The 17,476-nt window shown below is 42.2% G+C and overlaps 1 protein-coding gene across 1 annotated transcript; it reads right to left on the bottom strand.

Moving 5' to 3' along the window:
• Positions 1–382: 382 nt before the first annotated feature.
• On the bottom strand, positions 383–12,007 carry LOC121552837 (transmembrane emp24 domain-containing protein 10). Its single transcript, XM_041865904.2, has 5 exons — positions 11,796–12,007; positions 10,904–11,024; positions 7,607–7,680; positions 3,257–3,383; positions 383–3,050 (listed from the first exon to the last, which is right to left on the bottom strand). The coding sequence occupies exons 1-5, from the start codon at positions 11,970–11,972 to the stop codon at positions 2,929–2,931; spliced, it is 621 nt and encodes a 206-aa protein (XP_041721838.1). The 5' UTR covers positions 11,973–12,007; the 3' UTR covers positions 383–2,928.
• Positions 12,008–17,476: the final 5,469 nt, after the last annotated feature.

The raw sequence follows: 17,476 nt of genomic DNA, 5'->3' as shown, positions 1-17,476 counted from the left end.
TGTCTGGACCATTCGGCCATAGGTTCTCATTGACATCACAGTAAATATCCTAATTGTTCATGCACGTGGCCTGATATAGGTCTGGATTGAAATCATTGCATGCCTCATCCATGGCCTTATGGAGGGTGGTATGCTCATGGGGATGGCGGTCATACATCTTCCACCTGTATCGTAATGGTGTATTGTGTTTTACAGTATTGTATTTATGTGTTGTAGTGGTCCTGTACGTGTCTCCGTTCATAAGAGCATGGCACTAGCTAAACCAGTGTTGTGGGTTCGATTCCCACTGGGGTCACATACTAAAAAATGTGGACTGTTGTCACTTTGGATAAAAATGTCTGCTACGTAAATGGCATTTGTTACAGAACTGTATTACCCAATGCAATTTTAGTGAAGCATTTATTTATTGTTTTGGACTTTCTGGATTATTTGCGTATTGTTATTGTATTACTGCACTGTAGGAGCTAGAAACTCAAGCATTTTGCTGCATAGTCATTGTAGTACATTTGAGTATATATATATATATATATAGCATACTTTTTATGTTTCTACTTTACAGACATCCATTTTCATTATTTAGTTCTCAAAATCTGTAGTAGACAAACCAGTTTACATGTAAAATCTATCCGTTTACCAAACGTTCTATAGGTTTACCAAACGTTTAAGTGATCAGTGATTAAGAGCAGTTGGATTAAGTAATAGTAAAATGTATTTTAACAAAAGTAATGTGAGCATTGCATTGTGAAAGGCAATTACTTTATATTAACATGTATTGCAATGTGAAACGTATTTCTAAATGAAACACTGATTAAGTTTGGTGAAAGAGTGACTATGAATTTGTGTAGTACTTAGTCAATTGAAAATGTGTTTAGAGTTTTGAAACAACTGGCTTTTTGATGATCTGTTTTGTACTAAGAGTTTTGGAAATGTACCACATACTTGTGAAAACTGCACCAAAGTATTTTAAAAAACTGTAATTAGATTATGCAGTGGTGTAACAGTGACAAAAACTAGCTGGACTATCTTTCAACCAACCCCAAATCCTCATGTAACCCAAACCCCAGAACTATCTTTTAACCAACCCCAAATCCTCATGTAACCCAAACCCCAGAACTATCTTTTGACCAACCCCAAATCCTCATGTAACCCAAACCCCAGAATTATATTTTAACCAACCCCAAATCCTCATGTAACCCAAACCCCAGAACTATCTTTTGACCAACCCCAAATCCTCATGTAACCCAAACCCCAGAACTATCTTTTAACCAACCCCAAATCCTCATGTAACCCAAACCCCAGAACTATCTTTTAACCAACCCCAAATCCTCATGTAACCCAAACCCCAGAACTATCTTTTAACCAACCCCAAATCCTCATGTAACCCAAACCCCAGAATTATCTTTCAACCAACCCCAGAATTATCTCCAAAAGAAAGCTGGATGGATCTTGGATGGTAGGTGTGGATTCAATGGGTCTCAAAAGAGGAAGAGAAGTCATTTTCAAAAGGCCCTGCTTGGCTTATAACATATTCAGATCTTTTGTACATCTTTTAAAAACAACTTAAAAGCGTGCAATGGTTCTGCTAGAAATGACCTAGTTTTCAAGATTATATTTCTTGCATCTCAAATAGCACCCGATTCCCTATATAGTGCAGTACAAAAGTAATGCACTAGGCCTATATAGGGAATAGGGTGCTATTTGAGACAACCACTCTTTCCCTGAACTTATGAAACCCCCCTCCCCCAAAATACCTGCCCTGCATTTACAATATCAAAACAAACTGAAATAAACTATCAAATTTAGCTAGCAAACATGTATGCAAATTAATTAACTGACAAAACACAAAAGTTCAGTGGTTGCCATAGTTTCTCTTTCGAGTTATAAACACATTCCACCTGCTGTTCATAGAAGCCTTCACTTAAAAAGGGCACCAAGAATAGAGTCTATAGCCCAAATGGCACCCTATTCTCTAAACTTGTGCACTACTTTTGATCATGGCCCATAAGGCTCTGGTCAAAAGTAGTGCACTCTATAGGGAATAGGGTGCTATTTGGGCCAAACCCTACATCCAATAGCTCACTCGGCATGGCAAAGATTTTGTACAACAATAAAGGGCAATAGACGAGGGTGCATCCATTCATCCCAACAAAATTAAACTCCAAATCAAACTATACACATTAAAAATGACAACCGATCATCAAAGCATCAGGTGCTTATTCAGCAGGATGCAAAAGTTGAAAAAAATTGCAGATAGAAATGCAACACAGAACAGACATGCATGTCTCACTCATGGATGTATATTCTACATTTTGTATATTTCTACCTGTATTTTTTTTGTGTATTTTTTAAATGTTTCACTCCGCTGAATGTGTCCCAGGTGTACATGGCTTTCAGAGAATAGGCAACCCTTTGGTGCCCTCTCACACCACCACGCCCCTGAAACCTCGCGCTGCTCAAACCCTTTGTCGTCATTACTGGGTACGTCCAAAAACGCCACCTTATTCGATATATACAGTGCACTACTTTTGACCAGAGCCTATGGGGCTCAGAGCCTATGGGGGCTCTGGTAAATAGTAGTGCACTATACAAGGAATATGGTGGCATTTAGGACACATAAATATGAATTATACGAGGCCTTCTGCGCTCTTTTAAGGTCCTTACTACTGAATAGTGCTGGTTCCAGGTGTGTAAGGGTCAAAATAAGAATACTGGAAGAGATGGAGACCGGCACACTGTCCAATAAAAGGACTACAATTATTCCTGTTTTGCCTCAGATTTGGATTTATTCATTTTTTTGACAGCGTGCGGATCTCTAGCTCTTCCAGCTATTTCGGACACAGCTATACATTTGCTGAAGTTAGTCCGAGGAGGGTGGAGGTTGGTCGGGTAGCATTGGCTGCTCCCCCCCTGGGCGGAGTGGTGGTGCCTCTACTCGATGAGCTTCTTTGCCTTGAAGAAGCGTCGTAGGTAGAAGACCTGCCAGGTGGCCAGGCCAATCAGACAGCACATAGAGAAGATGCTGAAGTACAAGACGCGTGTGTTGGTGGACTCTGGAAGAACAGAGTTAGAAATATTATAGAAGTGACTTGTTCTGTCTTGCTTGCTTTTTTTCTTTGAATTAATTTTGTATTTCTTTGTAAAGTTCCACAAGAATCATGCATGTATTGACAACAACGGGAGGTTTGTGTTTAAATTGGAGTTGCACAGTCCTTTCTCACGTTAGAATAAATGATGGCACTACTTTATCAGTTTTTACCATTGGTGTCCCTCATCTCCTCCTCTCTCTTCTTCATGTAGGCAAAGTCGTTGACGATGGACTCTGATAGGTCTTCCAGCCGCCTTAGCTCCACCTCCAGGGGCTTCAGCTTCTCCACCTTGGCGATCTGAGTGGACAAAAGAGACAATCAAATCGACAATGCAACACCACAATCCATCCCATGTCCGTAAGTGTTTATTGGATTTTGATCTCAAGATGTTTGATGGACAATGGTGCAGGAGCAAATTGATTCAATTGTGTTAAAAGTTGGGGACTATTTGCACTGCCCCCCCCCCCCTCTTTTACGCTGCTGCTACTCTGTTTATTATTTATGCATAGTCACTTTAACTCTACCAACATGTACATATTACCTCAATTACCTCGACTAGCCGGTGCCCCCGCACATTGACTCTGTACCGGTACCCCCTCTATATAGCCTCCCTACTGTTGTTTTATTTTACTGCTGCTCTTTAATTATTAGCTTTTATTTTTTTACTTAACACTTATTTAACTTTTTAACAAATGTTTAAACTGCATTGTTGGTTAAGGGCTTGTAAGTAAGAATTTCACTGTAAGGTCCACACCTGTTGTATTCGGCGCATGTGGCAAATACAATTTGATTTGAAATGTGAGTGGTCCTCTGTAGTTCAGTTGGTAGAGCAAGGCACTTACAATGCCAGGATAGTGGGTTCGATTCCTGGGACCACCCATATGTAAAATGTATGCATCCATGACTGTAAATCACTTTGGATTAAAGTGTCTGCTAAATGGAATATATTATTATTATTAGAACCTTGGACTGTGCTGTGCTATGACCCCGTTTGTCCAGTAGGGGTCACTCTCGAGCTGTGCAGCAGTGCCAGACTGCAGCAGAGGACAGTTTTTAATTAGTTCCAACATGAACAGGAACACATAGCGCAATCTGTCTGGTATGCAGAACGCTCTACCCCTCCTCCTGCTTTAGTTTGGCAAACGTTCTGATTCCCAAGCAGAGAATCTGGTCCCACAAGCTACAACTTTAAAGGGATGTGATCTGATCAGCAGCGGTTGGAACACAAATTATTTTCCACTCGTTTCGTTCTGAACAAACAGAACCATTATTATTTTTGTTCCGTTCCAGTTCCGACCAGCAAAATAAAAAGTTCTGAACCGGTTCGAACCAACAACAAAAAAAGTACTTGGTCTATATCGTTCCTTTCTGTTCCTTTTTAAACCTCTGAAACATGAATCTTTTTTTTACATTTAGCTCGACATTAAATTACTTCACCAATCATGGCTGCTTGCTGTGGAGCAGGTAAACGACTTAATCTGTATAGGAAAGTCGTTAAGAGCAAATAGTATTTTGCCGTAACAGCATGGTTTAATCATAATGGAAGACAAACACACACTGTGCTGGCAGTCACAGTGTAGGGGCGTGTGGCGCAACTGCCATTCTTAGGGTAGGGAGAGAGGGTGGAGGAGGCTTGCCTTGAAGCGCTGGGCATCTTGTGATGACATGCATTATCTGAATTAGGCCCACAGAATTATACCTACGGAGGAACGGCTTCTATGAAGGACATTTGAATGTCTTTGAACTGCAGAGAGTTGGTTTAACGTTGGATCAGAGCAAACGTTAGCTAGCTAGCAAGCTTCTGTGTTCAGAGCAGCACTAGAATTAATAAAAACACGTCTTACCTTTTTGTAGTTAATAAATCCAACGTGAAACGTGATAACTATAGTATCCTTAACTAGCACTGACAAAAAGTTAATCCACATCTCTCCCTAATTCCTGAATCACTCTTGTAACGTCAGTAGTCTACAGTAGTGCTTCACACTCACACAGGTGAGGATTTCCAGCTGGCAGGCAGACACTGGAGGAAGTTTTAGTGACAGAGAGAGGGTTTTGCATAGGCGCTTTGTTTGCGAGAAAAAATTCCCACACTTAAAATAACGTTATTAAAATGTTTCCCATGCTTTTAAAATAATGGTTCTGTTCCGGAACAGTATAGATCACATTCGTTTTCGGGGCTCTGTTCCTCAAAGGATTTCTTTATTTTCCGGTTTTCGGTTCTGTTCCCTGAACCGGTTCCAACCCTTTGCTTATCAGGACAGCATAGAAAATCAGCAAAACAGGATTTGGGCTAGGGGATAAGTCAGTTTCAGAGGCCAATGTCAGGAAAACAGGAATCCCTGATTCATCAGAAAAGTGACTTCTCATCTACCAACTCAATTAAATCGAGGGGGAGGGGGAGGGGGGGGGTATTTGATCAAAGGAGAACAAGTGAAAATCTGAAGTTTGTGAAGTTTGAGAGAAGGATATACTGATAGTTCTCACAGTAGCAAGACACTGCGTTGGCTTTAGACTAGACAAAGATTCTAGCCAACTTTCATTTCCTACTTTCATTGCCAACTACCTTATATTCGAATACCACACACTGATGTTACGTACTTACACTACCGTTCAAAAGTTTGGTCTCACTTAGAAATGTCCTTGTTTTCGACAGAAAAGCAATTTTTTTTAGTCCATGAAAATAACATCAAATGTATCAGAAGTACAGTGTAGACGTTGTTAATGTTGTAAATGGCTATTGTAGCTGGAAACGGCTGATTTTTAATGGAATATCTACATAGGCGTACAGAGGCCCATTATCAGCAACCATCGGTGCTGTGTTCCAATGGCACGTTGTGTTTGCTAATCCAAAATTTATCATTTTAAAAAGGCTAATTGATCATTAGAAAACCCTTTTGCAATGATGTTGGCACAGCTGAAAACTGTTGTGCTGATTAAAGAACAATAAATGCTCCAGATACTCAACTAGTCTCAAGAAGGCCAGTTTTATTGCTTCTTTAAATCAGCACAACACACACACACGTCGACGTATGTAAATACGCACACACAGCACAAGGGTTACCATTAGCTAGTCCACACATTGTGCGTTTTCCCAAATTACACCCTATTCCCTATATTTTTTTATTTTATTTTATTTCACCTTTATTTAACCAGGTAAGCCAGTTGAGAACAGGTTCTCATTTACAACTGCGACCTGGCCAAGATAAAGCAAAGTAGTGCAATAAAAACAACACAGAGTTACATATGGGGTAAAAAAAACATAAAGTCAGAAATACAACAGAAAATATATATACAGTGTGTGCAAATGTAGCAAGTTATGGAGGTAAGGCAGTAAATAGGCTATAGTGCAGAATAATTACAATAGTATTAACACTGGAATGCTAGATGTGCAAGAGATGATGTGCAAATAGAGATACTGGGGTGCAAAAGAGCAAAAATAAATAACAATATAGGGATGAGGTAGTTGGGTGGGCTAATTTCAGATGGGCTGTGTACAGGTGCAGTGATCGGTAAGGTGCTCTGACAACTGATGCTTAAAGTTATTGAGGGAGATAAGAGTCTCCAGCTTCAGAGATTTTTGCAATTCGTTCCAGTCATTGGCAGCAGAGAACTGGAAGGAATGGCGGCCAAAGGAGGTGTTGGCTTTGGGAATGACCAGTGAGATATACCTGCTGGAGCGCAGACTACGGGTGGGTGCTGCTATGGTGACCAATGAGCTAAGATAAGGCGGGGGATTTGCCTAGCAGTGATTTATAGATGGCCTGGAGCCAGTGGGTTTGACGACGAACGTGTAGTGAGGACCAGCCAACAAGAGCGTACAGGTCACAGTGGTGGGTAGTGTATGGGGCTTTGGAGACAAAACGGATGGCACTGTGATAGACTACATCCAATTTGCTGAGTAGAGTGTTGGAGGCTATTTTGTAAATGACATCGCCGAAGTCAAGGATCGGTAGGATAGTCCGTTTACGAGGGCATGTTTGGCAGCATGAGTGAAGGAGGCTTTGTTGCGAAATAGGAAGCCGATTCTAGATTTAACTTTGGATTGGAGATTCTTTATGTGAGTCTGGAAGTTGAGTTTACAGTCTAACCAGACACCTAGATATTTGTAGTTGTCCACATACTCTAGGTCAGACCCGTCGAGAGTGGTGATTCTAGTCGGGTGGGCGGGTGCCAGCAGCGTTCGATTGAAAAGCATGCATTTAGTTTTACTAGTGTTTAAGAGCAGTTGAAGGCTACTGAAGGATTGTTGTATGGCATTGAAGCTCGTTTGGAGGTTTGTTAACACAGTGTCTGGTGAACTACTTTTGACCAGGGGCCCATAAAGGCTCTTGTCAAAAGTAGTGCAGGGAACAGGGTGCCATTTGGGACACAGATAGAGCTGGAGTTCACTCAGTAGTCGGCGGAACAGTTTGTTAGTGGAGGGTGATTCTCTATTCACAGGGCTGCCATACCTCGACTACTGTTCACGAGACACCTTACAAGAAGCATTTTGTCAGATGAAAGGCTTCTACTCTACTCACCTCTTCATAGTTCTTGGCCTCCACGCCGTGCTTCATGTCCAGATTAACCAGCTGGTCTGGGACTCTCCCAGTTCCTGGGTGACAGAACAAAACACCTTATTTAGTACATTTCCATGGATGGCTTTCCCTCAGCTCATTCAATAACAGCAAGCAATAAGAAGCTGTTAGGACTCGTTCCAGTCACACGGAGCGTGTTCAGCGGGACAAAATGTTTTGTTTTACGCTCAGACATGCTATGTAGAAATGTCTTATTTCTATCTGCAGTGCTCAGCTACTGAAGGTTGGGCCCTGCTGTAAACACTTTCCCCAATCCTCCGGTTTCTTGCACTTCACATTTCCAAAAAAATAAATAAAAAAATAATTTTTTAAAGTGTGAACGTTTTTATGATCACTGTGTTTGATGTACTGTTCCAAGATGACGTGGCGTCACACCCTGGGTTGGTCTGAACAGAACGAGCCTGTGTTTGTTGTGTTGTGAAGAACATTTCACCCGCGACATACGCCACCGGAATTAACTCGTGATTCCTTTCGATGTGCACCAAAATGATGATCTGTTTCCCTGAATTACATGTGTAACACTGTAATATCGTATTTTATAACTTAGCTAGTCATGTTGGCAATAGAACAGGCTTTCAAATTATGCCCACCTGACCCTGATTGCCATTTTTGGATTGCGTAAACAACAACCGTAATTGTGTGATTACGGGGATGCAGGGCTGTGTTCCAAACAAAACAACTACAAGTGTTCTTGCTCTAGTTCCTCAATGGAACAGCTAGGAGAGCTCAATAAAGCAACTTATAGTTGAAGACTCTTTTTTGAGTCATAAAAGTGCATTGAAATAAAATCAACAGTGTCATGTAATTCAATCTTGTCAGGTGAACTGACACAAGACCTTTGGTTTAATAATTTTCCCATGATCTCCAAACGGTTCCCTTTCAAATTGCTAACATGGTTATGCATATGCTTTTCATATTTATTCTGTAAGAAACATTTCAATTTAGCCCTGGCTTTTTTTCATTGCGTAACATTTAGAAGTTGTCCCCTTTTTTAGGTTTAAAAGAAGTGATTCGTATAAGCTGGTTAGCATAGCTAGCACACAGAATACGGTGGTGGTAGTCAGTCGTGTTTAACTGCAATGCAGTTGATTGGTGACGATGACATGAACATGTATGGCGGTTGACATCCATACAAGCATTATACTCCGAATTCTACCTCAACATAGTGTGAAATACACATATAAACAATAGCTTAAATGTGGGATAATTTTGCCGGGGGGCAATGAGGAGATTCGGGATCTTTCCCCATGCACTGTACATGGAGTGGAATGTTAGCAAAACAGGTTCTAGATTTCTGGCCATAGATGCGGTAAAGAGGTCTATGGAACAAGTTCTTTACCGCATCTATGGCCAGAAATCTAGAACCTGTTTTGCTAACATTCCACTACATGTACAGTGCATTCAGAAGGTATTGAGACCCTTTGACTTTTTCCACATTTTGTTACTTTACAGACTTTTTCTAAAATACCCCCATAATGACAAAGCAAAACAGGTTTTTAGAATTTTATGCTAAAATAAAAATATCACATTTACCTAAGTATTTAGAACCTTTACTCAGTACTTTGTTGAAGCACCTTTGGCAGCGATTACAGCCTCAAGTTTTCTTGGGTATGACGCTACAAGCTTGGCACACCTGTATTTGGGGAGTTTCTCCCATTCTTCTCTGAAGATCCTCTCAAGCTCTGTCAGGTTGGATGGGGAGCGTCGCTGCACAGCTATTTTCAGGTCTCTCCAGAGATGTTCGATCGGGCTCTGGCTGGGCCACTCAAGGACTTTCAGAGACTTGTCCTGAAGCCACTTCTATGTTGTCTTGGCTGTGTGCTTAGGGTTGTTGTCCTGTTGGAAGGTGAACCTTCGCCCCAGTCTGAGGTCCTGAGCAGGTTTTCATCAAGGATCTCTTTCCCTCGATCCTGACTAGTCTCCCAGTCCCTGCCGCTGAAAAACATCCCCACAACATGACGCTGCCACCATGCGTCACCGTAGGGATGGTATTGGCCAGGTGATGAACAGTGCCTGGTTTCCTCCAGACGTGACGCTTGGCATTCAGGCCAAAGAGTTCAATCTTGGTTTCATCAGACCAGAGAATCTTGTTTCTCATGGTCTGATAGTCCTTTAGGTGCCTTTTGGCAAACTCCAAGCAGGCTGTCATGTGCCTTTTACTAAGGAGTGGCTTCCGTCTGGCCCCTCTACCATAAAGGCCAAATTGGTGGAGTGCTGCAGAGATGGTTGTCCTTCTGGAAGGTTCTCCCATCTCCACAGAGGAACTCTGGAGCTCTGTCAGAGCGACCATCGGGTTCTTGGTCACCTCCTTGACCAAGGCCCTTCTCCCCACGATTGCTCAGTTTGGCCGGGCGGCCAGCTCTAGGAAGAGTCTTGGTGGTTCCAAACTTCTTCCATTTAAGAATGATGGAGGCCACTGTGTTCTTGTGGACCTTCAATGTTGCAGACATTTTTTGGTACCCCCTTCCCCAGATCTGTGCCTCGACACAATCCTGTCTCTGAGCTCTACGGCCAATTCCTTCGACCTCATGGCTTGGTTTTTGCTCTGTAATGCACTGTCAACTGTGGGACCTTATATAGACAGGTGTGTGCCTTTCCAAATCATGTCCAATCAATTGAATTTACCACAGGTGGACTCCAATCAAGTTGTAGAAACATCTCAAGGATGATCAATGGAAACAGGATGCAGTTGAGCTCAATTTCGAGTCTCATAGCAAAGGGTCTGAATACTTATGTAAATGTGCAAAAATTTCAAAAACACTTCTCGCTTTGTCATTCTGGGGTATTGTGTGTAGATTGATGAGAGAAAAAAATATTTCATTGATTTTACAACAAGGCTGTAACGTAACAATTTGAAAGAGTCAAGGGGTCTGAATACTTTCCGAATGCACTGTACTTCATGTAATGCTTAGCACGGAGTGGAATGATAACTCAAACAGACTAGTATCCAGGCTAAGTCAGCTACTAATTTGTTAACAATCTATCACAAGAGACTACTTGTGGAAGGAGTAATGCAGTTAGACTATCAATTACATTGAGTAGTGCCTGCTCCTTGCAAACATCTAGGTTAAGGAGTACCATCAATTTCCGTACCACAAAATAACAACTATACACATTGAGCATGTCCCAAATGGCACCCTATTCACCATTTAGTGCACCACTTTTGACCAGGGCTCATAGGGCTCTGGTCAAAAGTAGTGCACTTAAATAGGGAGTCATTTGGGACGCACTCTGACTTACCCATTGGGGACTTGCTCTCAAAGCACACTTCAAACATGTCATAATCCTCTGTCGTGAAGGCAAACTTCCCTTTCGTTGCATCTTCCTTTGAGTAGAGGGTGTGTCCTGACGAGTCTGTGATCTAAACAGGTGATAATAACAAAATGACATAATGGTAGAGATACATCAAGTGTTATGACAGCTGCTGCATCATGACAGTTGCTATGGGAAATGTTATGTTTACCCAATTGCGTGTAATGTAAACTCACACACAAAATAATCTAACTTGGTCAATAGGCAAATGATAGACATATTCTAACCCTGCATTCCCTTTGTTGACATCCACATGATAAATATTCTACAGCATGCTAACATCGCTAGCCTAGCTAGTACACGTATCACAGGGTGGATGGGGGAGCTAAGACTGACGTGTAACATCCTGAATGAATGCAACTCAACTGAAACTAAACATTAAAATGAGTTAGCAACACACTAACAGTTAGCTCTGATTTGCAACTTTCAATGCCTTTACACATGTAATACTATATGAACTTGGTTTGAGAAATGTACAATTCTGCTATTTCTATCAAAACCATTTCACAGGGCATGAACCAGGAAGGATCTGTCACAGGCCCAACCAGGCTAACGTTAGCTAGCTACGAACTAACAGCAGCTGTGAACAAGACGTTGAGCTAGTTAGCGAGCTAACTAGCTGTTATTGAAAGCAATTGTATATGGATAACTCGCTGCGTTATCATATCCACGTATTGTATTTCGTTGTGATAACGTTACTTCACATCGGGAAATGATATGACCAAACTACGTTTGGGCCTTCACTGCTAACAGTTAGCAGCTAACTAGCTTAGTTAGTTTAGCCCGGCAACCTCGGTATTGCCAGCATCATCAAACTCACCTTCAGGTTGGTTTTGGTGTTGGATTGTTCGCTGATTTCATACTCCCCCGTGACGAGCACGTCTTTGTGGATCTCTTCCCGTAGACATTTCCTTGAATTTACCGGTAGAAAGAAAGAAATCGAAAATACCGATTCAATGAGAACAGGTAAAAGCAGTAAGGCAGCGAACCGAGCCATGGCTACAAGCCGAATCAAACACGAGCAACAGCTAGGTCGCTACAGCTCCGCTAAAGAGCTCGTCTACACCTCGGAATTCTCCATAGCGCCGCAGCTGTCAAGGAGGGCTGCTGACATTTTGGTCTGTGGGATGGATGCAATGGATAGATAGATAGATAGATAGATAGATAGATAGATAGATAGATAGATAGATAGATAGATAGATAGATAGATAGATAGATAGATAGATAGATAGATAGATAGATAGATAGATAGATAGATAGATAAGCCCATAATAAAGCGCCTATAAAATCAAATATATTCTAAAAACATTTGGGGGGTGCTTATATTTGTCAAGTGTGTAATGGAAATGTTTTTTTTTTGCATATCCAAACTCCCCTTTAAACACCCACAGGGAGTGGGATCACAGCTCAAGTCACCATTGTACAGCACCAATTAGGTTTAGTGCCTTGCTCTAGGTCACAGCAACAGATTTTTCACTTGTCAACTCCAGTATTCAAACCAGCAACCTTTCGGTTATTGGCCGAACGCTCTAACCTCGAGGCTACCTGCCACCCTTTATCTGGCTAGGCCTGTATTGGCCTTATTTGAACATGTATTTCATCACTCTTCTGACAGTAGCTATGTGGCCTACCAATTAACTGAATAATTAATTAACCAAGTTTGGTGAAAAGTTGCATTTCATTTGATTACACAATGACCTAACTAACCAGACAGTACAGTAGCATTACACAACAGTCCGTATCACAGTTAATGGGGATTCTGAAGATCCCCAAAGCTATTATTTTGTTGTCAGCAGCAGCTCAGGGATTACCCAATTAGGATTGATGGAGCTGTCCGGTTTCCAGGGAAACCTCCCCTTCCGGATCCCCTGGAGACGACACAGCACTCCAGTCGGCCCGCTAAGAGCAGAGTCTGTCACTGAGTGAACACTAATCATTGGACAGCTAGAGCTGTTTCTCCTCCTGGTTTTACTGCTGTACGTCAATGCACCCCTCTGAATATGTCACTCTCACTGCCACTATTCTGAAGTGCCATTACTCCTATATTTGATGGTATTCAACCTCTATTTATCCAGGTTAGTCTCACTGATTAAGATCACATATATTTTACCACAAGAGGCCTGATATTCTGCTGCCAAAATTCCCTACATGAAATTGCAGTGACCTTCCATTTCCACCAGAGCCATAGATAAAGCTACTGACCTGCCTCTATAGAGCCATAGATAAAGCTACTGACCTGCTTCTATAGAGACATAGATACAGCTACTGACCTGACTCTATAGAGCCATAGATAAAGCTACTGACCTGCCTCTATAGAGCCATAGATAAAGCTACTGAACTGCCTCTATAGAGCCATAGATAAAGCTACTGATCTGCCTCTATAGAGCCATAGATAAAGCTACTGACCTGCCTCTATAGAGCCATAGATAAAGCTACTGACCTGACTCTATAGAGCCATAGATAAAGCTACTGACCTGACTCTATAGAGCCATAGATAAAGCTACTGACCTGCCTCTATAGAGCCATAGATAAAGCTACTGATCTGCCTCTATAGAGCCATAGATAAAGCTACTGACCTGCCTCTATAGAGCCATAGATAAAGCTACTGACCTGACTCTATAGAGCCATAGATAAAGCTACTGACCTGCCTCTATAGAGCCATAGATAAAGCTACTGATCTGCCTCTATTGAGCCATAGATAAAGCTACTGACCTGCCTCTATAGAGCCATAGATAAAGCTACTGAACTGCCTCTATAGAGCCATAGATAAAGCTACTGATCTGCCTCTATAGAGCCATAGATAAAGCTACTGACCTGCCTCTATAGAGCCATAGATAAAGCTACTGACCTGACTCTATAGAGCCATAGATAAAGCTACTGACCTGCCTCTATAGAGCCATAGATAAAGCTACTGATCTGCCTCTATTGAGCCATAGATAAAGCTACTGACCTGCCTCTATAGAGCCATATATAAAGCTACTGACTTGCCTCTATAGAGCCATAGATAAAGCTACTGACCTGCCTATATAGAGCCATAGATAAAGCTACTGACCTGCCTCTATAGAGCCATAGATAAAGCTACTGAACTGCCTCTATAGAGACATATATAAAGCTACTGACATGCCTCTATAGAGCCATAGATAAAGCTACTGACCTGCCTCCATAGAGCCATAGATAAAGCTACTGACCTGCTTCTATAGAGCCATAGATAAAGCTACTGACCTGCCTCTTTAGAGACATAGATAAAGCTACTGACCTGCCTCTATAGAGACATAGATAAAGCTACTGACATGCCTCTATAGAGCCATATATAAAGCTACTGACCTGCCTCTATAGAGACATAGATAAAGCTACTGACCTGCCTCTATAGAGCCATAGATAAAGCTACTGACCTGCCTCTATAGAGCCATAGATAAAGCTACTGACCTGCCTATATAGAGCCATAGATAAAGCTACTGACCTGCCTCTATAGAGCCATAGATAAAGCTACTGACCTGCCTATATAGAGCCATAGATAAAGCTACTGATCTGCCTCTATAGAGTCATAGATAAAGCTACTGACCTGCCTCTATAGAGCCATAGATAAAGCTACTGACCTGCCTATATAGAGCCATAGATAAAGCTACTGACCTGCCTCTATAGAGCCATAGATAAAGCTACTGACCTGCCTATATAGAGCCATAGATAAAGCTACTGATCTGCCTCTATAGAGCCATAGATAAAGCTACTGACCTGCCTCTATAGAGCCATAGATAAAGCTACTGACCTGCCTCTATAGAGCCATAGATAAAGCTACTGAACTGCCTCTATAGAGCCATAGATAAAGCCATAGATAAAGCTACTGACCTGCTTCTATAGAGCCATAGATAAAGCTACTGACCTGTCCCTATAGAGCCATAGATAAAGCTACTGACCTGCCTCTATAGAGCCATAGATAAAGCTACTGACATGCCTCTATAGAGCCATAGATAAAGCTACTGACCTGCCTCTATAGAGCCATAGATAAAGTGGTCCTCTGTAGCTCAATTGGTAGAGCATGGCGCTTGTAACGCCAGGGTAGTGGGTTCGATCCCCGGGACCACCCATATGTAAAAATGTATGCACACATGACTGTAAGTCGCTTTGGATAAAAGTGTCTGCTAAATGGCATATTATATTATATTATTATAAAGCTACTGACCTGCCTCTATAGAGCCATATATAAAGCTACTGACCTGCCTCTATAGAGCCATAGATAAAACTACTGACCTGCCTCTATAGAGCCATAGATAAAGCTACTGACATGCCTCTATAGAGCCATAGATAAAGCTACTGACATGCCTCTATAGAGACATAGATAAAGCTACTGACCTGCCTCTATAGAGCCATAGATAAAGCTACTGACCTGCCTCTATAGAGCCATAGATAAAGCTACTGACCTGCCTCTATAGAGCCATAGATAAAGCTACTGACATGCCTCTATAGAGACATAGATAAAGCTACTGACCTGCCTCTATAGAGCCATAGATAAAGCTACTGACCTGCCTCTATAGAGCCATAGATAAAGCTACTGACCTGCCTCTATAGAGCCATAGATAAAGCTACTGACCTGCCTCTCTGGTTTTCACCCGGGAGTGATAAGGGTAATAGAGCGCTTATGACCTGTTACGACCTGTTGTGACCTGTTACGACCTGTAATGACCTGTTATGACTGGTTACGACCGGTTACGACCTGTTATGACCTGGTACTACCTGTTACGACTGGTTACGACCTGTTATGACCTGTTATGACCTGTTACGACTGGTTACGACCTGTTATGACCTGTTACGACCTGTTATGACCTGTTACGACCTGTTATGACCGGTTACAACCTGTTATGATCGGTTACGACCTGTTATGACCTGTTACGACCTGTTATGACCGGTTACGACCTGTTATGATCGGTTACGACCTGTTACGACCTGCTATGACCGGTTACGACCTGCTATGACCTCTCTAATCTCTGGTTCTATGGCAAATGTCATTATCCAAGCCAGAGGTTGAGGATTATGCCACCTCTCACAGGGAGTAGATGGTGGGATGACGTAATCCTGTTTCCACACCCTCCAGATAATTGCCCTCGCTATCTGAGACTGTGTCAGTGACCTTTGCCCTCCCTATCTGAGACTGTGTCAGTGACCTTTAATGCTGGAGCTCCTGTACAAACAAACTACCACGGAGAGACTCTAGACATTGATACTGCATGTCACGCAGGATGAAGCAATGGTGCTGTGGATACTATATATAATACATTTCAACAGCAGAAACCCATAGCAACTGTCATGATGCAGCAGCTGTCGTAACACGTGATGTATCTCTACCATTATGTCATTTTGTCATTATACATTTATATATGAGACATTACCAACTGTGGCCTGTGGTGTTTTTCTCTTAGTGCGTGACTCTATTTAATATAATCATCAAACAGAAATACAGTCACATGAGGAGTGGCTGAGGTTACTACTATTGGATTTCTAAAGAATTCCATCTTTGTCCTTTGTGCCAAAGGATGAGGATGGAGCTACCGTGAAAATGGAACGGATCCAAATGGAGATGCTTGTTGTCGTGGCACAAAGACCAACTCAGCTCTCCCTCTATTCATCATCACTGCACTCAGAATTACATCCAGACACGCTTCTCTCTCTCTCTCTCTATCTCTCTCTCTCTCTCTCTCTCTCTCTCTCTCTCTCTCTCTCTCTCTCTCTCTCTCTCGCTTTCTCTCTCTCTCTCTCTCTCTCCTCTCTCTCTCTCTCTCTCTCTCTCTCTCTCTCTCTCTCTCTCTCTCTCTCTCTCTCTCTCTCTCGCTTTCTCTCTCTCTCTCTCTCTCTCTCTCTCTCTCTCTCTCTCTCTCTCTCTCTCTCTCTCTCTCTCTCACTATCTCTCTCTCTCTCTCTCTCTCTCTCTCTCTCTCTCTCTCTCTCTCTCTCTCTCTCTATCTCTCTCTGTCTCTCCCTCTCTCTCTCTCTCTCTCTCTCTCTCACTCTCTTCTTCTCTCCCCTTCTCTCTTCTTCTCTACCCCTCTTTCTATCTCACTACCTCTCTCCCCCCCCTCTCTCGTCTCAGTCAGACGCTACTGCCTGCTTCCTCCCCTGGGTTGCAGCATCGACGCAGGTTGGCGTCAGAGAGTTCTAATTTTACTGCTGTTGATGCTGATGTTAAAAGAAGCGCCGAGCACCTGCTATTCCTGCCTCCGCTTCTTCTCCCCAGGGCTGGCAAGGCATATTAATAGAGTCAAGAATAACACACTGATGGAGCTTAGGGAAAGACGTATTAATATAGTTATTAATAACACACTGATGGAGCTGAGGGAAATACGTATTCATAGAGTTATTAATAACACACTGATGGAGCTGAGGGAAAGACGTATTCATAGAGTTATTAATAACACACTGATGGAGCTGAGGGAAAGACGTATTCATAGAGTTATTAATAACACACTGATGGAGCTGAGGGAAATACGTATTCATAGAGTTATTAATAAC

Source organism: Coregonus clupeaformis, chromosome 36, assembly GCF_020615455.1.
Source record: "Coregonus clupeaformis isolate EN_2021a chromosome 36, ASM2061545v1, whole genome shotgun sequence".
In the NCBI taxonomy this organism is placed as follows: Eukaryota; Metazoa; Chordata; class Actinopteri; order Salmoniformes; family Salmonidae; genus Coregonus; species Coregonus clupeaformis.
This window is presented reverse-complemented; position numbering and strand designations above follow the sequence as displayed.

Bases quoted from the DNA above. Each gene is read 5' to 3' on its own strand.
- LOC121552837 (XM_041865904.2), bottom strand. From the start codon at position 11,972: ATGGCTCGGTTCGCTGCCTTACTGCTTTTACCTGTTCTCATTGAATCG. The intron at 11,025-11,795 runs GTGAGTTTGATG...TCACCTGTTTAG, and splicing joins ACACCAAAACCAACCTGAAG to ATCACAGACTCGTCAGGACA. The intron at 7,681-10,903 runs GTAAGTCAGAGT...TCTGTCACCCAG, and splicing joins TGAGAGCAAGTCCCCAATGG to GAACTGGGAGAGTCCCAGAC.